Here is a 22,853-nt window from a genome sequence, read left to right on the forward strand (position 1 = left end):
TTTTGGAAAAGAAAACCGAAATAAATAACTGATGAATTCTTTTTTTATTTTTTAATGGTCTGTATAATTACGTACTGAATAACTGTGGTATGAATGGTAATAATTCCTAAACCTTCCTGCGGGTGCTGTAATGTTTTCCTTATCCCGTTTTTATCACATCATGTTTTAACGACGACGAAAACTTTTTTTATTTGATTGTAAATACGTTTCGATAGAGTAAGTAATGTGTGATATTGAAGAGGTAAGTATGTCATTAAATTGATTGTTTTTTGATATTCGGTATGTGTTGAATTTTCGTCAGAGTTGGCTGTCTTTGTGTAGGTGAATAAACTCGTGAAATGGGGTGATGAGATGACAGTTTTTCTGAATGAAAGATACAATTTGTGAAAAGAATTTTTATTTTGTAGGATGGTAGTTACGAAACGCTTGCGAAGGTTGAGAAAGAACCAGTTTTTTTTGTCTTTGCACACACGTGACCACTTCGATCCACTTAGACACTAAAAACTAGTGTTTACAAGTGAAGGGTCATTTTTTATTTGAATCTAATTATTTCGTGTCTCATTTTTAATTTACTAAAATTTTTAAGCGCCAGATGTAGTTTCCTGTGAATTTTTTTGCAATAAACTGGTTCTAAGAAAGTAGTTCGTTTCATTTCCTTTCTTGAATATCGCTATAATTATTATTGTTATAATTCTTAATATCCTAAATTTGAAAAGTTTTAAACAGCGATTGAATTTTTCATCGGAGACTAGTTTCTAACGTCTAAAAAACCAGTATATTGTGAAACAATCGAACGAAATGTGATCACAGATCCACGTCGTGACTGCCAAAGAGTTAAAATGTGACATTTACTTAATTTAGGTACATGTTTTTTGATGTTTTAAATTGTAAACTCGTTAAAAAAATTACAACTTATAACTGTATGCTCCATTTTAAGCGATAGAAATGGGGAAGGGACTTTATTTTTTTTCTTTGGATAGTTTCTCATCTGCACTTAGGACTGCACAACAAGCCTTGACTGTGACGTTGCATCATCTAATTGACAAACTCCTGTTCAAAATTTCTGTTTTTTTCTTCTTAAAATTCTTAGTTCAGATTGTTCACGGATTTTGGTAGTGGTGCGATAATTTTGAACAGGAGTTTAGTTCTACATTCTACAAACCATGAAGTTGTTTCCTTGATGTTCATTCATGTGTGCGCAAAGATAAATTATATTTCAGCTTCTTGTATTCTTTGTGTACGTGTAGTGTAATCAAGCTTGAATAAAGGAAATGCAGAAAACATTAATTTTTAACAAAGGGTTTGGGAATTAAAAACAAAGTTCAGTAGTAAAGAATGTATTTTTAATTTTGTGGAAACTTAACGTTATTTGCAGTTCTTCGTCAGGTTAATAAAAATCATAAAAAATAAATACATAATAACACACTAGGGACTAAAAAATAGTATAGAATTCAGCCCGGTTCTTTTGGGCTGGCCGACCTGACCAAAAACACCAACTCTGCGCATCATCCTGAATGAACGTGCGAATGATTGCTGTAAAATTTGGTTATCCCAAAAATCGTTTACTTGTTTTATTGAGGGAATCGCCACCCGGTGGACCGGCTGACTGACAGACGGCTGCCCGCTGCCTGACCCCGCTTCGAAAGCCTCCAATCGTCCATTCTGCGAGGGTTTGTATGGACGTTCTTTACGCTAAACGGGTTGGAAGCCCATTTATTATTAAAACCGAAATAGAATCCAGATTTTGTAGAAAATTTGCATTCTATTCCTCTTTCTCCAAAATCAGATCAGTACACAAAAGTAAACGAATGCTCGTTTTTTTCTTTATTTTTTCGTTTCTCATCACATTCAACACACCAAGCTTTGTTGTAGCGTCTCATTTTTTCTCTCTCGTGAAAATTTTGCTCGTACTAATTTCTACTAAAATATTAACTAAAATTTAAGTCCAGTTAATTTTAAGAAATCGGAGTACGTATGCATGCATGGTTAAAGCCTAGTGCGAATTGTTACAGGAGTAATGCAAGCAACGCTTTGTAGTGGGGGAAAAATCGAAAAACGCTACAGTCCCAGTTTCCGTGACGAATCTTCCAGAACCAAGACTGACCGTAAAAGGAAACGAGAAGATGTTCTGAAGTAAGTTGTTAATGGTTGTTAAACTTTCGTGTGTGCATTAGATAAAATAACGTAACTAACTTTCCGAAAAAGATGCGACGTATTTATCTGTGTTTGTTATGTACACCGTCATCGTTATGTGATTGTTGGTTTAAAACACTTAATAATCCTTTGTTTAATTACCACAAATAGGTTTTGTTAGTTTTAGATTTGATAGTTATTATAGTCATGTTTTATTGTTGTTTTGCTTTATTTATATTGTTAGATACTAATGGTCTGTTAATTACTTACTTAAATGCAAGATAAACGCTATTTGACTCTGTTATCAAATAAAAATCACTTCCCGTTGTATAGGATTTGTATTGGTTAAATTATGATCATTATCACCTTAATTGTTAGCGATTGCATCATGTGAGGTTAATTACATTAAATCCAAGTCATGTGGCGTTCTTTAAATGATACATGATTGATAATAAACATTACGTAGTATATGCTGTATACATACCATAACAAAGCAAAATGGTTGTACTTCGCACACATGGAGTAGTTTATTCAATCCAGCTGCAGCTATAATTTTATTTTTATTGCAAACAAATCCTTCCATGTATTTTGTGATTTTTTTATTGTACAGAATTTTTTTAACTCACTTCAACAAACTAATAGTCAATTTATTAAAAATTCCACTGATTTATCTTTAATGCCAATTTAAACGAATATCATTATGTGTAATTTTATTTTGTAAACAATACATTTCTTAGTGGATAATTTCGTAATATCCTGTAAAAACTACGTTTATTGACAAATTGAATATACACACATCGTCGTCTGCGAACTTGTTTGATCCACAGACCGGACCGCAATCAGGCCAATGTCGACTCTAAGTGTTTAGAATTTCTGCAGGAAATGGATGCTTTTATTTACAAACATAATATCACATCTCACATGTGTCACTCGATTTTGACATGCAACCATTTTTAACTATGAATTAATTCTATAATTGAAAAATCGAAAGATCGGAAAATTACAAAATCGAAAAACCTAAAATTTTTAAAATTGAAAGTTTAAATATCGAAAAATTGAAAAATAGAAGAAAATTAAAGATTCGAGACATCCAAAAATTGGGAAATTAAAAACTTGAAAAATTGAAAAACTGAAAAGTCGAAGCTTTGGAAAGTCGAGAAATGAAAAAATCAAAAAATTGATTCATTCAGAAACGTCAACATTTGAAAAATTAAAAAACATTGAAAAGTTAGAATATCGCAAAATTGATAAGTGGAGAAATCGAAACATCAAAAAAAACAGAAATTCGAAAATTTAAAATTTAAAAATGGAAAAATAGAAAAATTAACAAACAGAAATCAAAACTCGAAAATTTAAAAAATTGGAAAATTAAAAAATCGGATAATTCAAAAATAGAAACATTGAAAAATCGAAAAACTGACAAATCGAAAAATCAAAAGATCGACAAATCGAGGAGTCGAAAAAGTCGAAAAATTACAAATTGAAATTTTGAACAAATAGAAAATATAAAAGCGAAATAATTGTTTATTTTTTGAATTATTCAATATTTCAATGTTGTGATTTATTATTTTTCATTTTTCGGTTTTCAGTTTCTCTATTTTTAATTGTTGGAATTTTCAATTTATTGCTTCCTTAATTTTTATTTTTCATTTTTCCAATTTTTTAATTTTCATTTTCTCCATTTTATATTCACAATCTTTCGTTTTTTCATACCCTTTATTTGTTCAATCTTTCTGTGGATTTTATAATTTGTTGTTTATTCAATTTTTTAAATTTTCATTTTCATGTTCTTGCTTTCCAATTTTTAGATTTTACAAGATCTCATTTTGAACAGATAAACTAAAAATCCCTAAACTGTAAAATAAAAAATCTAGGAGCTAAGAAGTCGGAAAAGCGAAAACCTGACGAAAATTCAAAATTTCGAAATCAAAAAATCGGAAGTTAAAAATTTAAACAGAAAAGTCGGAGTACTGATATATTGAGAAGTCGAAAAATCTAAAAAAAAAATTAAAATTGAAGTTCAAAACTCGAAAAATTGAAGAATAGGATAATTGAAAAACAGATAAATTGAAAGCTCCCTATGAAATGTGGGAAAATTGAAAAGTCGAAATACGAAAAAATACCAAAACTGAAATATCGAACACAATTAAAAAATAGAAGAAAAATTAAGGATTCTAAAAAATGAAAAATCACAAAATTGATCGAAATTTCCATAAATTGGGAAACTAAAAACTTGAAAAATTGGGAAATCCAAAAGTCAATAAAGAAAAATCGAAAAATCGCAAATTTAAAAAACCGAAAATTTGAAAAATCAAAAACCTGAAAAATCGAAACTTTGAAAAATTTTAAAATATATATTGAAAAACTGAAAAATCCACAAATCTAGAATTTAAAACATTGAAAAATTAAAAAAATAAAGATTCGAAAGGCCGAAAAGTAAAAAATCGAAAAATCAAAAGATCGAGAAATCGAGGAGTCGAAAAAATCGAAAAATTACAAATTGAAAATTTGAACAAATAGAAATTATAAAAGTGAAATAATCGTTTATTTTTTGAATTATTCAACATTTCAATATTGTGATTTATTATTTTTCATTTTTCGATTTTCAGTTTCTCAATTTTTAATTGTTGCAATTTTCAATTTATTGCTTTCTTAATTTTTCAAGTTCTTGGTTTTTATTTTTCATTTTTCCAATTTTTTAATTTTCATTTTCTCCATTTTATATTCACAATCTTTGGTTTTTTCATATCCTTTATTTGTTCAATCTTTCTTTCGATTTTATAAGTTGTTGTTTATTCAATTTTTAAATTTTCAATCTGGTTCCTGGATTTTCCAATTTTTACATTTTGAAATTTTTCATTTTTCATGTTCTTGATTTCCAATTTTTAGATTTTACAAGATCTCATTTTAAACAGATAAACTGAAAAATCCCTAAACTGTAAAATAAAAAATCGGGGAGCTAAAAAGCCGTAAAATCGAAAGTTCCAAATACCGAAAAATTAAATCAGCGAAAACCCGAAGAAAATTCTAAATTTCGAAATCAAAAAATTGAAAAATCCAGAAATCAAAAAATTTAAAAAATTGAAAGCTCCCTATGAATTGTTGAAAAATTGAAAAATCGGGCCATCGAAAAAATGGAAAATCAAAAAATCTAAAACTTGAAAAATTGAAAAACCTAGAAATCGAGACATCGAATAATTGAAAATTTGAAGAACTGAAAAATGGAAAATTGAACAATCGAAATGTCGAAACATCCAAATCTCCGTAAAGTGAAAAGCTGGTTTAATTTTTTATTTTTCAATTTTACAATTTTGCCATTTTTCAATTTTTTTTATTCAAAGTTGAAAAATTGAAAAATTAGAAATTGAGACATTGGAAAATCGAAAAATTGCAAATCGAAGCACTGCAAAAATGAAATATTGGAGCAATGAAAAACTAAAAATCGAGAATCTTAAATATCGGAAAAAAATTGAAAAATTGTTAAGAAAAAACGGAACGAATCGAAAAACTGGAAAACTCAAAAATTGTGAAAATTATAATGAAAATTACATAGTTAAATGGAAACTAAAAAATGGCAAATCAAAAATTGAAAAAACGAAAAACTAAAAATCTAAAAATTAAAAAATCGAAAAATTGAAAACCGAAAAATTACAAAACTAAAAATTGAAAAATATCACTTTGAAAAAAGAAAATTATGAAACCCGAAAAAGTTGAAAAATCGAAAAGTTAAAAATGAAAAAAATTGATAAATGGAGAGATTGAACAATCAAAACATCGAAACATCCGAATCTCGATAAATTGAGACCACAAAAAATTGAAAAATCGAAAAATTAAAATATCGAAAATTTGAAAAATTTAGAAATCGAAATATAAAAAAATTGAGAAATTGAAAAACCAAAAGAACAATGTCGAAGAATTGAATAGCTGAAAAATCGAAACTTCGAGAAGTCGGGAAATGGGAAAATCAAAAATAGCTAATAATTGAGAAATCGGAAAACTGAAATTTTAGCAACGTCCCAATTTTAAAAATTGAGAGATAGAAATACTGAAGAACTGAAAAATCAAAAAATCGAGAAATCGAAGAATCTAAAATTTAAAACATTGAACAATTTAAATATCGCAAAATTGAAAAATCGAGAAATCCAAACATCAAAAAATCAAAAAAATAAATTCGAAAGTATAAAATTTGCATAAAAATCGAGAAATCGACACTCGGGAATTTAAAAAATTGAAAAATCGGATAACTGAAAAATCAAAACATCGAAAAACTGGAAAATCGAAAAATTGAAAAGCCCAAAAGTAAAAAATCGAAATATCGATAAATTGAAAAATCGAAAAATTCAAAAACTGAGACATCTAGAAATCGAAATATCAGAGGATCGAGAAATCAACAATCAAAATATCGAAACATTCAATAAATCGGGAAATAAAAAAATTGAAAAATCGAAAAATTTTAAGAAAAGAAAAATTGGAAAAATCGAAAATTTAAAAATTAGGGAAATTGAAAAATTGAATCATAGAAGAACTGAAACTCGAGAAATCGAAAAACCTAAAATTTTAAAAATTGAAAAATTAAAACATCGAAAAGTTGAAAATTTGAAAAATCAAAGTATAAAACAGTGGAAAAATTGAAAAATCTAAAGTTTAACAAAAAATGGGAAATCCAAAAAGAAAAAAATCCAGGAGTCCAAAAACCGGAGTATCGAAATATTGAAAAATCCCAAAACTGAAATAAATATCCAAAAAATTGAGAAATTAAAAATTTCGAGACATCGAAAAACTAAAAAAGCGAAGTTGAAACATCGAAACGTCGAAGAATTGAAGAACTGATAAATCTAAACTTTGAGAAGTCGAGAAATGGAAAAATAATATAAAAAGATTAGTTCAGAAATCGGAAAACTGAAAAATTAGAAACGTCAAAATTTGAACAAAAATCGAAATATTTAAAAATCGTAAAATTGAAGAGGACAAAAATTGAGAAATCGTAATTGGAAAATGTTGTTGATTTTTTTCCAAAAATCTTGACGTCTAAGGTAAAAACTCAACACGGATTCGTAAACCATAAATGGAGGATATAAAATATAAATTACATCTACTATTGTAAAATTTGGAGAATACGTCATTTTTACCATCTGATAATACAATTTGAAATGTAAATTTTGTCACCCGGGAACATTATGTTTTAAATCGTTACGATGTTCAAGAACTTTGTGCACTTATTCATTGTAAAGTACGACCAGATGGCCAACGAAAGTCGGCTTATATATAAATCGCTTAGAGTCGATATTGGCCTGAGTACGCTCTGGTCTGTAGATCAAACAAGTTCTTTTAAAAGTTGAGGCTGTCAGTTTTTTTTCTCTCAGAGATTCTGTTTTTAATTATAAAAACAAATCAGTAAAACGATCCTCTTTTTATTTCAACTGTATTTTTTCGCTTTTTTTCAAGATTAAATTTTAGTCATTTAGTCATTTCAGCAAATAATAATAATAATCAAAGGCTAAACGTTTGTGATGATTCAATATGGTCTTCTAGTAGTATAATAATACTCTAATGTTTTTTTTTTTTCTTAGTGATGGCAATCCATAAACAGAAAATAAAAGAAAAATTAATTGTAAATTATATTACGTACGAGTACTTTTTTATGAACCAAACATGTAAGCATAATAAAATGTTAAAAAAAAAAGTGGAAAGCAACAGTGCGAAAATAGAACTTTATGCTACAATTTATTTAATTTAGTTTAAAGTTACTTTTTGGACTATGGTAACACTGTGCTGCTGCTTCGTGTCTCACGTATAATTTGTTGTGTGGCATATCTGACAATTTTAACGTTTTACAATGTGTTGAAAAAATTATAACATCGTAAAATCAAAAAAGAATTGCCTCGATTCCCAAAATAATCACAGAATGATACCATTAAAAAAGCTCTGAAGATATATAAATTCCATACACTAATAATAAAATGTATAAATAAAAATTTGGTTCCGCTGTATCGCTTTGACTTGATTTATATGTCTGACGTTGACGCTTGATATATCTCCGTAGAATGATGCAGCTTGTTGAAAATTTGTCAACATTATTATCTGACATTTTTTTCAAATTTTGTTATCATTATGTATCTATTATGCTTATAACAAACGAATAGTCACAAAAAATTGAAGCTTTGTTGTACTCTCACTGAATGTGAGATAAATTGCTTGTATTATCTGTTTTATGTAAAGACAAAAATTAGAGAATTGTCCTTGATAAAAGCCACCTGACAAAAAAGAAGAAATTTCAAAACTCACTTTTTGGCGTGCTTTTTTAAATTTAATGAATTCAGAATCCAGCTCATTTCCCTTGCTAAAAAAATCCCGGAGACGACTTGCCTGCCATTTATTTCAAGTATGATAATTTTTCTTTCCTTTTTTAAATATAGTTACCGTTCCGAACAGGTGTTGATATTTCATCACGGGGAATGTTCGCAAACATGCACAAATTCCCCAAAACTCAAGTCACGCATGACAAAAATTCTTACATGTTTATTCACTTCCAGGATGAGGGTGCATCACACCGGGAATCCAAAAGACGTCCTGAAAAGCATTTCGCAATCAGACAATACAAACAAGCAATATTTCCTAATGTTAGAAAACATCACATCTCATTACACCCATCCCTGCATCTTGGACTTGAAGATGGGTACTCGTCAGCACGGCGACGACGCTTCGGCAGAAAAACGTTCCAAACAGATGGCGAAGTGCGCAGCCAGCACTTCGGCTACGTTAGGTGTGAGACTGTGTGGTATGCAAGTGTACCAAGCAGAGTCGGAGATTTATTTTAAAAAGGACAAGTACTGGGGGCGCGAGTTAAACGAAGAAGGTTTTAAGAACGCTCTTTGTACGTTTTTCGATAATGGTTTTGGACTTAGAGTATCGGTGATACAGCAAGTGATCTCAAAGTTGGAGCAGCTGAGGCGGGTGATCGAGAAGCAGAGTTGTTATAGATTTTACTCGTGGTAAGTAAGAAACCTGAGAATCGTATTATCGTGATTTTTATTTTTGTATTACATTTTAAAAATTCTGAGGAATTTTTAGATTTCATATCCGATAAAAAACATATTTATCATTAAGCATATTCTATGACGCAAAAAGTAATTCGGTTAAATGAGATACTATTATGATGACGTTGTTGGCATATTTTTAAAAAGCGTAAAATAAACCTTTCGTTGCAGATGATATTTTATGATCTCTAAAATTTTAATAATCTGCGAGAAATTATTTCATTTTTTAAAATCTTACTTTTTAGATGCATCATATTTTATTGAAGTTATTTTAAATAACGTCCATAAATAGCAGATTTTTGTTCATACGGTAACTTATGCTTTTAATTACGGACACATGTGCTACTACTAAAACTACTACGTTGGTCGTACTGTTATGTGTACACAGATATTTAGGCCAAACCAAATTTAAATTAAAGTTGTGAATGTAGTTCAGAACAAATGCAGAAAGACGTAGTCATTGTGTATACCAACGATTGTACTTGTGTGATCAATTATGATTATTTTATTCATTATTTCGAGATTACTTACATCTTAATATCTTAAAAATAAGACATTTGAATTCTTAGTTTTGTTTAAATGCCACTTTATGAAGGAAATAATAATTGACAGTGCTTAAAATTTTGCAATAACGATGTATACGTTCCGGCTTGAAAGTTGGTGAAATTGAATCAAACAACGCGTAAGAAATACAATTAAGAAAACCATTGTATCACTTTAAGTTTTGCATTGTTTTACAAATTTTCGTTCTAGGCGAATAATTCCATTATTAATTACACTGTATTATCGTATAAATAAATTTATATACCATGGTATTTCCAAACAATGGATAGGAAGTTGTGACTTTTATTTATTAAGTTATTATTGTTATAATTACCTAATTTATTTTTAATAAATTGTTAATATATAGGGTGATTATAAAAGACTGTATATCGTTTTGATTTTAGAAAGCCTGTCATTGTATTTTTAATAAGAATTTACCGCTTCCTTATTTCAGCAAACAATTTATTACAGTCTAAAAATAACGTGAGTAAAAATATTCTCTGGATATCACATGCTTTGGTATTCGGTGAAGCTTTTCTACATGTTCAAAGTGGCCTCCATTTTGCTACAAACGCATTGTCATACTTACGAAAGTTAGGTTATGACGTGACATTTGTGACAGGCATCATAACGAGATGGCAAAATTCACAAAATGTCAAAGTCAACTTAATATAGGTACGTTTTTCTATAATCATCCTGTATATGAAATGCATAGCAGAAAAGTATGATAAATTTGTTTACAAATCTGTTTTTGGAGCAGACATGCAGCTTTAGTAAATCAAAGTCAATAGGAATAGGTGATAATATTTTAATGAAATAAGTAGTCGCTTGTTATACATTTCACAAATTTGATGAGTCTCGTTTGCATGTGTTTTGTCTCTTATTTAATACGATTGAGATATAAATTTTCAGAATACATATACATATAACATCAAAATTGAATCAGGTTGTATTTATTATTATCTAATGTAACAATTAGTTTGACTTTGTAGTTAAGAAACATGAATATACAATGAAAATTATGAAACAAAGAAACAAATTTCATGTAATTCTTTGACATTGTTACATTGTTTCTAAATGTACCGATTCGAATAATTTAGCAGTCAAGCGAAATTTTACTTGTTATAACTAAGCTGGTTGCTTTCAATTTTTTTCTCATCTGTTACAATTCGCACTTAATACCATCCTGTCCTCAAATTCTATAAAAGTCATAAAAACACTATATTTTGTGTTTCTTCGGTTTTTAAAAACAAATAATAGTTTTATGAAGGTAAACAATGCTCGAACAACCTACCTGGTAAATATCCTCTTCAATTTGTTATAGACGATTCGTGCAGCTTTGAAATTTACGTAAATGTCAGGGTTGTATTCAGAAAAATATACTCTGTTTATTCGTTTTGTCTACGTCAAAAAATTTATTTTTGACAATGCTTTCGTTACGGTGAAACGGAAATGTGTAACTGACACGATTTATGGCTAGTGCATGCTGGTCAGGGTCAAACTTTCCATACGTGTAAGCAAATTTCACACTAGCGAAAGGTTTTTCAGATTTAGCAATGGTAAAAAAATAAACTAAAGCACATGCTACAAAAATTGTAAATATTTAATTTCAATTAAAATATAAAATTACACAACTTAAGTGCATACATATGATATAATATATATAATACAGATATAAGTATAGAATCATAAGTAGAGTAAAAATATCAATGAATATAGAGTCACAAACAACAAATGAACATTCGATCTTTGGAAACGATCTTTATTGCTTGCTTATGAAGTACTCTGTAAGAAAAAGTTAAACTTAGCTCCACCCACCCACCCATTTTATATATTTTTTCTGAAGTGAATAATAAATCTTATAGCAAATAGTATAACAAAAAAAAAAAAAAAACGGTTAGCGCTTTTTTTTTAACAGCCTACGTTCTATTAGTTCCCATTTCCACTCTACAAAGGAACATATAATTAACCCCGCCCACCCACCCTGCCTTCATTTCAGTAATTCATTTTATATAGCCAGAATGTAAAGTGGATCTCATACTGAACAGAAATAAAATTGTTAGAATGAGAACAGCGCGGTTGGGCGGGGCTAGTACTTGCTAAGATAAGATTGACTGTGGCAAATTACGTACACTCTAAAAAGGAGAGGGCGGGTGGGCGGGGCTAGTATTTGTTAAGATAAGAGAGATTTTGGTAAATCACTGAATAATTTAGGAGTAATCACTGGAATGAAGAAGGGGTGGATGGGCGGAAGTATTGATTGCTTATGAAAGATTCTGTAAGAAAAAGTTACATTTAGCCCCACCCACCCACCCGTTTTCTCATTTTTTTTCTGGTGATAAAAAATTAATTTTATAGCAAAAAGGATAACAAAAAAAATTACGATTAGCGCTTTTTTTTCTGTTTTTAATAGCCTACGTTCTGTTGGTCCTCATTCCCACTCTATAAAAGAACATATAATTAAACCCCGCCCACCCATTCCGCTTTCATTTCAATAAATCATTTTATCTAACCAGAATGAAAGATGGATTTCATACTAAACAGAAAAAAAATTGTTAGAATGAGAACAGGGCGGGTGGGTGGGGCTAGTACTTGCTAAGATAAAATTGACTCTGGCAAATCACATACACTCTAAAAAAAGACAGGGTGGGTGGGTGGGGCTAGTATTTGTTAAGATAAGACTGATTTTGATAAATGACTGGACTATTTCAGAGTAATCACGAGAATGAAGAGAGTGTGGATAAGCGGAACTTTTACTTGCTTATGAAATACCCTGTAAGGAAAAGTTAAATTTAACCCCACCCACCCACTCGTTTTCTCCTTTTTTTTTTTTCTTCTCAAATAAAAAATAAATCTTATATCAAACAGTATAACAAACATTCTACAAAAGAATATATAATTAAACCCCGCCTTCATTTCAGCGATTCATTTTATCTAGCCAAAATGAAAAGTGGATCTCATACTGAACAGAGATAAAATTGTTACAGTGAGAATAGCGCGGGTGGGCGGAGCTATTACTTGCTAAGATAAGATTGACGGTGGCAAATTACATATACTGTAAAAAAAGAGAGGGCGGGTGGGCGGGACTAGTATTTGTTAAGATAAGAGTGATTTTGGTAAATCACTGAACAATTTAAGAGTAATCACTGGAATGAAGAAGGGGTGGCTGGGCGGAAGTATTGATTGCTTATGAAAGATTCTGGCACAAAAAGTTACATTTAGCCCCACCCACCCACTCGTTTTCTCTTTTTTTTTTCGGATGATAAAAAATTAATCTTATAGCAAAAAGGACAAAAAACATTACGATTAGCGCTTTTTTTTTTTTAATAGCCAACGTTCTGTTGGTCCTTATTCCCACTCTATAAAAGAACATATAATTAAACTCCGCCCACCCTTCCCGCTTTCATTTCAATAAATCATTTTATCTAACCAGAATGAAAGATGGAATTCATACTAAACAGAAATAAAATTGTTAAAATGATAACAGCGCGAATGGGCGGGGCTGGTACTTGGTAAGATAAGATTGACTGTGGCGAATCACATACACTCTAAAAAAAAGAGGGCGGGTGGGCGGGGCTAGTATTTGTTAAGATAATACTGATTTTGGTAAATCACTGGACAATTTAACAGTAATCGCTGGAGTGAAGAGGGGGTGGATGGAGGGAACTATTGCTTGTTTATAAAAGACTCTGTAAGAAAAAAATAAACTTAGCCCCACCCACCCACCCGTTTCCTTATTTATCTTTCTTCTGAAATAAAAAATAAATCTTGAAGCAAATAGTATAACAAAAAAAAAATACGATTAGCGCTTTTTTTTTAATAGCCTACGTTCTACTAGTTCCCATTCCCACTCTACAAAAGGACATATAATTAACCCCGCCTTCATTTCAGCAATTCATTTTATATAGCCAGAAAGTAAAGTGGATTTCATACCGAATAGAAATAAAATTGTTAGAATGAGAACAGCGCGGGTGGGCGGGGCTAGTACTTGCTAAGATAACATTGACTGTGGCAAATCACATACACTCGAAGAAAATAGAGGGCGGGTGGGCGGGGCTAATAGTTGTTAAGATAAGACTGATTTTGGTAAATGACCTGCTAATTTAAGGGTAATCACTAGAATGAAGAGGAGGTGGATAGGCGGAACTGTTGCTTGCTTATGAAAGACTGTAAGAAAAAGTTAAAGTTAGCCCCGCCCACCCACCCGTTTTCTCATTTTTCTTCAGAAATGAAAGATAAAGCTTACAGTAAATAGTATAACAAAAAAAAATACGACTAGCGTTTTTTTTTCCTTTGTTTTAATAGCCTACGTTCTATTAGTCCCCATTCCCAGTCTACAAAAGAAAGTATAATTAAATCCCGCCCACCCACCCCGCCTTTTTTTCAGGAATTCTTTTTATCTGGCCAGAATGAAAAGTGGTTCTCATACTGAACAGAAATAAAATTGTTAAAATGTGAACAGCGCGGGTGGGTGGGGATAGTACTTACTAAGATAAGATCGACTGTAGCAAAGTACATATACTCCAAAAAAAAGAGAGGGTGGGTGGGCGGGGCTAGTATTTGTTAAGATAAAACTGATTTTGGTAAATGACTGGACAATTTAAGAGTAGTCACTGGAATGAAGAGGAGGTGAATGGTGAATGCTATTGCTTACTTATAATTAGAGTCCGGAATTTTATGCACGAAATTTGGCCAAAATATGCACACATTTTGTACTTTTTTATTGAGTATACAATAAATTGGTAGTGTATTCATAAGTCTAATAGGTTTAATTTAAAACAACATTGTGCCGTATTTTAAAAACTTTTTTTTACAAAAAACAACACAACTAAATAACAAATATTTGTAAAAAACGAGTAGAATGATACATCAAAAAACACTTAAATGTCTGCATAAACGTTATAACTTGCTACTATATGTTTTTCAATGTTTTCAATTAAAAACTTACGTCGCCTATCAGACAAAATTTGTTTATAGGTAGAGAAACTCCTCTCTACATCCACTGATGTACTTAAGAGCGCTAATTAAATTTGGTTCTATGGTAACCTCACTACTAGAATCTCCATTATGTATTTTAGCTACCTTTGATAACAAAATATAACCTTGTTACTTTTTTAATGCTTGTTTGGAATTATATTATATTCAACAGAAATAAAATCGTTAGAATGAGAACAACGCCGGTGGGCGGGGCTAGTATCTGCTAAGATAGAAGTCTGTAGGAAAAAATTAAACTTAGTAGCTGCAGATTTAGTCTCATTTTGGCAAATATGATCCCTCTAACAAAATAGAAGGTGTGTGGACAGGGTTAATACCTGCTAAAATAAGATCGATTTTGGCAAATGTAACTTCCACCATTTTTCCAGAATCACCAATTGAAATGTGGCAACTTTTAGGATTACATATTAAAAAAAATTAAATTTCAAACTGGATATTTCTAAAATCTCGTTCCAGTATCATAAACACGCTACATTTTTCCAACTGACATAACAAAATATATATCTCAGAATTGTTTGGGATTTTTTAAGCAACTTTTTCAAAAACTCAATTTTTCGATACACACCATTTTGAAATTTTCGATTGTTTTTAACAATTTTCGAAATTTAACCAAAAACATTGTCTTGTAGATTTTGACCTTTAGAAGTTAAAAACGCTGACACTTCCAATAAAAAGTTCGCATTATGCTTTGAAAATCTAAAAAGTGTCAAAATATGTGAAAATATGCAAAAGATACGAAAATGTGTGAAAAATCTTGATGCATGCAAAATATGCAAAATTTAATATGCGTCAACAATTCATATTTACCTAATTCGCCTAGATCCGAAAGCATTTAGTTGCAGTATGAACAGTCATCAATATGCCAATCTCATAAATTCGGGACTCTACTTACAATATAAGACTGTAAGAAAAAGTTAAACTTTTAGGGATGAGGGATTTGAGCTCTTAATTGTGGCATTTCAAATGAAGTAAATACGCACAAATATAAATGATTTTGAGAAAACTAAGTTCATTAATTCGTCTATTCTAAAAAACATATATTTTTGATGCATTTTTTTTTTTTAATTTACTTAACTACACTGACCGGCAAATAAAACCGGCCACCCTGAAAAATTTCGCAAAACCGAACTTTAAAAATTATTAATTTAACTAGTGATCGTTATTTTATTAAAAAAGCATTCACTATTGACACATGATGTATAAATTAGCAAAAAAAAAAAAGAAGACAAATAAACGGAGAATTAAATTTAATTTAACAAAATAACAGAAACAGAGCGACAATTTGAGATACGTCTGTAAGAGTTAATGGAATTGTTTTCGCGTGGAAACGTTTATTAATTGCCAAACTTATAATCAAATGATCAAAAACACTGTTTGCAACAACAGCCTTTTTTTTTAAGAAAATATCGTAAATACTTGGTCTGTCTCTGTTATTTTTGTTAAATTAAATTTAATTCTGCGTTTATTTGTTTTCTTTTTTTTTTTGCTAATTTGTTTATCATGTGTCAATACTCAATAGTGAATGTTTTTTTTTTGCCGATCAGTGTAGAATTAAAAAGTTTTAAATTAAGAATCTAAAATAATAAACATTAGGTAATCTACCTGTAATAAAGTAACGTTTTATGCAACTTCTGCTATATTTCTAACACGATGTATTTTGTTCCAGTTCGTTATTAATAGTATACGAGGGCAACGGCGGCCTCCCGATTCTGAAGCCCGAACCGTGCTTCGAGCCCGTGTTCAGTGACTGCACTAGGGAGTCGTCCGAGAGCAGCCGCGAAGTTCCCTGCTGCTACGACGCAGACACCAGTAACTCGTCAACTGACTTCAATTTAAGTCAAGACGAAGTCTCGCAGGATTCCCACCATCGGGGTTTTGGCGAAGCCGCCGCGCGTGGTGCCAAATACGGCAGCTTTTACCCAATATCCGAAGAAACGGTGTTCATGGACTCCCCTCCTTCCATTCCTACCATTACCACAACCAGCCCTCTTCCCATCGACAGCTGGATGATGTACTCGAACAGCAGCAGCGACGAATACTCGCATCTAAACGGAATTAGCTCCAACGAAGACACTTCGGACTTTGAGTCGTGTCTTCCGCATAAGAGTAGCTTACAGTTCGGGCAGCTGGAGTTAGAGGACGAAGAGGACGAGGAATTGACGCCCACAGTTTCTCATAAAAATTTGACGAAGAGGTTGAGAGTGAAGGAACAAGGGTGCAGCAGAGGGAAGTCGAGGTCTGGGGCCCCAGCCAACGTTGACGTTCGTATGATAGATTTCGCCCACACTTCTTTTATTACGAGGAGCGAGGAAAGCTCCAGCGGGGTGATCCATCAGGGGCCCGATGGCGGTTTTTTAACGGGATTAGACAGTTTAAAGCGTTTATTATCGCAGATTTTAGCTGAAGGTTGAAGCTGCCATGTATCGAAATGCTCTATTTAACAATAAAATTTCAAACGTCAGTTTTGAGATTAATTTAGATTTCTGGATGGTGTAAATAGTGCGGTTAGTATTTGTTAATTTTTAATTTATAACAGTATTCTTGTACAAAATTGTAGGATAAAATTGGATGAATATTTTCATATTCCTCAAGAGTTATGAAAGTGTTTTCGTTTCATTTTGTTTCGTTTTATTCTGTGATTATCTTGTTTTTTTTTTATTATTGAGGTGGTTGTGCGAATGAGTGAGTAATTTCTAGACATTCCAGAATTTGTGTAGAGTAAACATTTATATGCAATAGCTTTCTTTAATGAATTTCAGAAATTCATTCATGTTAAACATGACGCTATTGTAAAAATAGAGTTGTTACTGTTGCTCTTTGTAATTCCCAAAGCGGGACCATTGGGTATATGAATGTTTCTGATGTTATGATTTTTACAAATTATGGGATATGTTTAGGAATTTGAGCGAAATGATCGTGATGTTTTGTGTTCAAACTTGTACTATTGTTAATTTAAAATAAAACAAATTTAAATAATTATGGATTTTATTATTAAATATCATCACCTTACCAATTACATCTTAAAGCAGTATATACAAAACATTCAATAAGTCAAACTCAGTTCAGTTACCTAAATTTCAAAACAATGTAAAGCAGAAAAAATACAAACAATGAAAACAAGAACAAATAAAAAATGTAATAATTATGTGACCCCTTTGATAACCTTAACACTCTATTCATCGTATTCCCCAGAAACCCTCTAGTCCTGTCCATATCGTCGTCCACATCTTGCAACAACTTATCTTGGTACCTGACCTCATTTCCTATATCAATCGACAATGACTTTAACACTCCTATTTTATCTCTCAATTCATTGGTCAAGTGGTCATTTTCATCTTCGATTTCGTTTGAAGTTTGGGGTACGGGTTCGTAAAAATTACCAGCATGGGCCCTTCTCATTTTAAACGATTCCAGTTTGAGGTTATGTTTCACTTTTTCTACTTTTGGCACTAAAGTTGGTGGAGTACAATTTACCCGTTGATTTACATTTAAATAAATATGCGCGGTGGTTGTTTTGTTCTGCTTTCACTATAGAATTGACGCTAATCGACGTGTTTACGTGTTCTTTTTCACGTTGACATACGAAACAAATGACAGATGACGTTTGTTTTTACGTCAAATCTGGGGAAATTACTCATCAGGGAATGCCAACAAATAAGCTACCAACGCAGAAGTATAGAGATAAATTAAAGCATAAGTGAGCAAGCAACAATACATTTGTGACTTAAATATGTATGTATTTCACAAGATTTCATCATGTTGGTGTAAATGTTATGCTAATCTCACGTATTTATATTTATCTTTCATCCTGCATCTGCACCATAACTAACGACGATGGCTACTTTCATGTTTTCCCAATTCTCGAGTTTCAGGACCCCCAGTACATGAAAAAATGTGTCACCCGTTTCCATGTCGCTGTCGACGTATTCGTAGTATGTCAACTGCAACATTTTAATGAGAAAAAAAAACTTTGAAGGCGTTTGTTTTGGTAACAATAGTTCTTTGTTTCTAAACCAATTTAAACAGACTTTTATTTAAAATACCGGTGTGGAGACAATATGGCTCTGGAAATAAAACCAGTTCTACCAATTCAAAGAGAAAAAAGCCAAATTTAGCATAAGATCATTGAGGACGTTTCTAGAAAAGTCTGTTTTTGTAAGTGTTGCTATATGATTCAGAACAACGGAATAAATACGCGAAATCTGAGAAAATGTATTTTATTTACATGATAGTAAGGGAGAACAAACTGAAAATGCAATCCCAAATTTCTGTTAAAAATTTTTACTATTTGTTTTGATTAATTCCAAGGAAAACCCAATACAGGCTGGTCCACGAGTAATAAAGAGCCTGAATAAATCTGAAACGCAACACAAAATACACTTTCACCACTATCTTGGATATTATTATAATTACAATTGGCTATAATCTCCAAAACTACTGAACTGGTTATTGTGACAGTTTAGAGGTATAGGTATTTTAAGAATATTGTCTATATGACAAAATGCCATCTAAAATTTGTCTGGCTGTCTAGAAATTTAATTATTGTAATAACCCAAACCTCCCGCCTTTTATTTGGCATTGAACAAAATTTGAAAAAGCCCGCTAAAGTTTAAAATTTGACCTTGGCTGTGATCGTCTACAAAAGTGGGACCCTACATTGTGTTTTGAAAACTGGCGGGAGGCGTTCGTTCATACAAATTGGCGCACTGCGGAGCGGGAAGAGTGACGGATTTAAAAAACTTATATTTGGAAAAAAAAAACTATGAAAAATAAATCCAATAAGAGCTCAAGAGACCTTGGCCAAGGGCCCCAGAAGAGCTTAAAGAATTTATTCCTCAGAGAAAAAAAAACCTTTATTTTCACTCGAACCTGAGAACATAGAATAAATATTAGCAACCTTACAAGTACAACAAAAAAAGCAAAATAAAAAGTCGCGGAATTCTCAGAAAGTAAATGGATGGCAACGTCCCAGATATTACGGTAGTGTGGCCTCTACAAACAAAATGGGGGCGCGCAGCGAGCACAGGGCGAAGGCCCCACACCCCGTGAAGGTCCACATAGTCCTACCTCACCACTTCACGCGCGTGGTCTTACGCACCCACCTGACATAGGTTGACCTTCCTGTTTCCCGCGTACAAGGTAATTCGGTAAAACTCCGAGTCCGCTAGGGCCGGAAGTCTAGCAAGACCCGCAGACACTCGCACGGAGACGCCGACGCCACCGCGTCCACGCCACACGACCCCCGAGTTAACTAGCGTTATCAAAATGAGTATTTGGATTTCAGACAAGCAATAAGCGTAATTTAATTGGCCACACTCCATCAACACTTATTTTAAATAACAAAGAAATTTAAATGAGATTAAATTATGCACGTGTGATCAACAATCTTATACAATAAAGAAAATAAAGCGAGAGATTATTCATGTTTTTATCAATAACTTTAAAGAACAAGAATTTTGAAAGAGATTAAATTATTCACATTTTGGCAATGATTTTAATGAAATATTTATCTGACATTAAACAACGAAGTTACGACTGCATTAAAATGATCTGGGCAAAGTTACGTTGTTGACCGAATTAAACAAACAAAACCCCCTCCCTTCAACACATCCCCAAACAAAAGACACATAAATAAAAACACATACGAAATAAACAGAACAACACATAAAAATGCGACACATAAAATATGCAAAATAAATAAAATATAGGTAATCGTAGGTGCACATTCGATTTGAATTGTACCTTTCTTTCAATAACATTCATTTTCAAATTCATCAACAGTTTTCGGTCAACAACAAATCCCCAATGACTAATACAAAAATTCACAAAGGTTGCCCTTGAAATTCCCCGGTCAACACCCCGTACCTGCACCCTAACACTTTCTCTTGTCATTATCAGTAACTCTAAGTACATAAACATTTCTACTTCTTCAAATTCTACTTTTATTCCTTCTTGTCTGTCTATTTGTAAGTTGTTTTTGTTTCTACTCTCACAGTTATTCTTTAGTACCATATATTTAGGAGTTGAGTGGTGGGTACTCAAGTGCGAACTGTGTGATTGCTGCTCCGCATTTGAATTGCAATTCGGTGAGATTATTCCAAATATTTTGTTGTTGAACGATATCGAAGGGTTGCATATATATCGGTGCACTGTTTTCTAAATTTTTACCGGAATTAGTTTACTGGTTCCTGTGATATTTGAGTTTTTCAGTTTCGCAATAGCGCTGTCGATGCGAATATTCTTTATCTGTATTGTTTTTGAGCTGCTTCGCCTCGGATTTTAAACCCATCTAACACGATGGCGGATTCGCCGCCTAATTTTCCAAAACAGGATCAAGCGATAGTTTTTACCGCTGTCGATGATCTTGTCCTAATGGACTATGTAGCAACAATAGGTGATATTGTTGCACCAAAAAATGTTCTATTTGCTTCTAGAATTTCAAAAGGTCGGGTCTGCATTTATCTTAGTTCCAAAACTCTGGTAGATGATGTAGTGAACAGGTTTTCCAATATTCTCATTAATGGTATAGAAGTTAGTCTCCGTCGGTTGTTAACTCCTTCGCGACGAATTATTCTATCAAACGTTTGTCCTTCGATCCCTCATGATGTTTTCGTTAACAAGATTAAAGCTCTTGGTTTTACAACGTTATCTCCAATGTCTTTTCTTAGAGCCGGCATCCAAAGCGATCAATATGCTCACGTCATGAGTTTTCGACGACAAATTCATGTTCAACCAGATGACAAAATAAATCTTCCAGAATCAATGGTTTTGAAATATGAAAATACCGTCGTCTTCGTTGATTCACTATTAATAGTGAATCAACGAAGACGACGGAAAATACAAACCGTCGTCTTCGTTGATTCACTATTAAAGTCTCCCCAATCCCTTAAATGTGACATGTGAGGGCGCATACGTCGGGAGGGAAAGGAATCTGTAATGTCAGCTAAATGTCTGTCATGGTCTGACTTTTTGACACAATGACATCATGTATTTCGGTTTTTACTAGAAAAAGAGGCAAAATGTCGGTACCGGTGCCAAAATCACAACGCCATGGGCGTGGATCGTCTTCAAAGGGATATGCAGTAGGAAAATTTTTCTTTGAGGTGTTTACATTGTTATCGGAATGTGTCTCAGGAATTATGAAGCTGCATTCTGGATCACGTTTATTACTTGCTGGGTAGCTTGAAGAAGTAGGAACAGGTAGCGGTGACTTGGAACCATGGAGGAACAAAGTAGGAACAGAGCCGGGTTTAAGTCTTTTATTTAAATAATAACAACTTCTCTCAAAAGTATAAATTATTGGCAATATTATCATGAAATGGTTTTAATGCCTATACATTCCCTAAGGTAAAAGATTCATGTTTGGGTACCTACTTGTAGCATTAAAAACCTTTTTGCACCACAACCTTTTGTTCACAGTGTTTGAAGGGAATCTGTGCATTATTTTGTGGTCTCTAGGATCCTTGATTACTCCACAAGCAGGCACAGAGCAATATTTTTTGGACATTTTGCTAATATCAATTCAAGCACAAACTGTTTTGGCGCGTAACAAAACGGATTAATTAAAGGTTCCTGTAACTCCCGAAGGGGGTGACATCTTTTAATATTTTCCCTTTTGACAAGTCGGACGATTGTAACCAATTGGAGAGACTTTAATAGTGAATCAACGAAGACGACGATACAAACTATCGCATATTTTTGGCATTTGATGACATTTGTTTTAAATGTAAAATGACTGGACACTTCGCTAGCGACTGCCCGGCACCGCAGGCCACTTCTCGTAGTCCTTAGGCTGAGGCGAATGCGCAAGATGTTTCTGGAAAAAGGCATATAGACAATGATGACTCTTCTTCAGACATTTCTCCTCTGGATCTTACTAGAGGTACTCCTGGTGATGATGATCGTAGACCAAAAAAAAATTAGACCTAGCAACGCTTGTGAAAGTCTAACTCCTACTTCTGAGCTACTTGCTGTTGTGTTAGCAGGCTGGGGGGAAAAAATAAGTGTATAGAATAACAAGACGAATTGTGAGAGTTGTCAATAAATACATCTTTTCCTCTTAACAAGATCTTTTACTGATAAAACATGGAGGCAGCAGTAAAAAGATCGTATATTCGTTAAAATAATACGAAGAAATAGCAGAGA

General features: G+C 32.3%; 2 protein-coding genes across 4 annotated transcripts in view; one reads left to right on the top strand and one right to left on the bottom strand.

Annotated features, from left to right (window-relative positions):
- LOC135139439 (inositol hexakisphosphate kinase 2) overlaps nucleotides 1–17,685 on the top strand; it is a 78,893-nt gene extending 61,208 nt beyond the window's left edge. For all 3 annotated transcript variants that reach the window (XM_064069675.1, XM_064069676.1, XM_064069674.1), the window contains exons 4-6: nucleotides 2,013–2,133; nucleotides 8,667–9,125; nucleotides 16,375–17,685. In XM_064069675.1, the coding sequence (XP_063925745.1) occupies nucleotides 2,013–2,133; nucleotides 8,667–9,125; nucleotides 16,375–17,119 (1,325 nt within the window). In that variant the 3' untranslated portion in view covers nucleotides 17,120–17,685. The remainder of the gene's footprint in view (nucleotides 1–2,012; nucleotides 2,134–8,666; nucleotides 9,126–16,374) is intronic.
- Nucleotides 17,676–18,329, bottom strand: Bet1 (Blocked early in transport 1). Its single transcript, XM_064069677.1, has one exon. It carries the CDS (start codon nucleotides 18,105–18,107, stop codon nucleotides 17,775–17,777), a length of 333 nt encoding a protein of 110 aa, XP_063925747.1. The 5' UTR covers nucleotides 18,108–18,329; the 3' UTR covers nucleotides 17,676–17,774.
- Between the last annotated feature and the right edge of the window lie 4,524 nt (nucleotides 18,330–22,853).

The sequence above is a fragment of the Zophobas morio genome, unplaced genomic scaffold, assembly GCF_036711695.1.
Source record: "Zophobas morio isolate AGI-343-1 ecotype UQ-CSIRO unplaced genomic scaffold, CSIRO_AGI_Zmor_V1 ptg000031l, whole genome shotgun sequence".
Lineage (NCBI taxonomy): Eukaryota > Metazoa > Arthropoda > Insecta > Coleoptera > Tenebrionidae > Zophobas > Zophobas morio.

Excerpts from the sequence above, each read along its gene's own strand:
- Bet1 (XM_064069677.1), bottom strand. The coding sequence starts at position 18,107 with ATGAGAAGGGCCCATGCTGGTAATTTTTACGAACCCGTACCCCAAACT.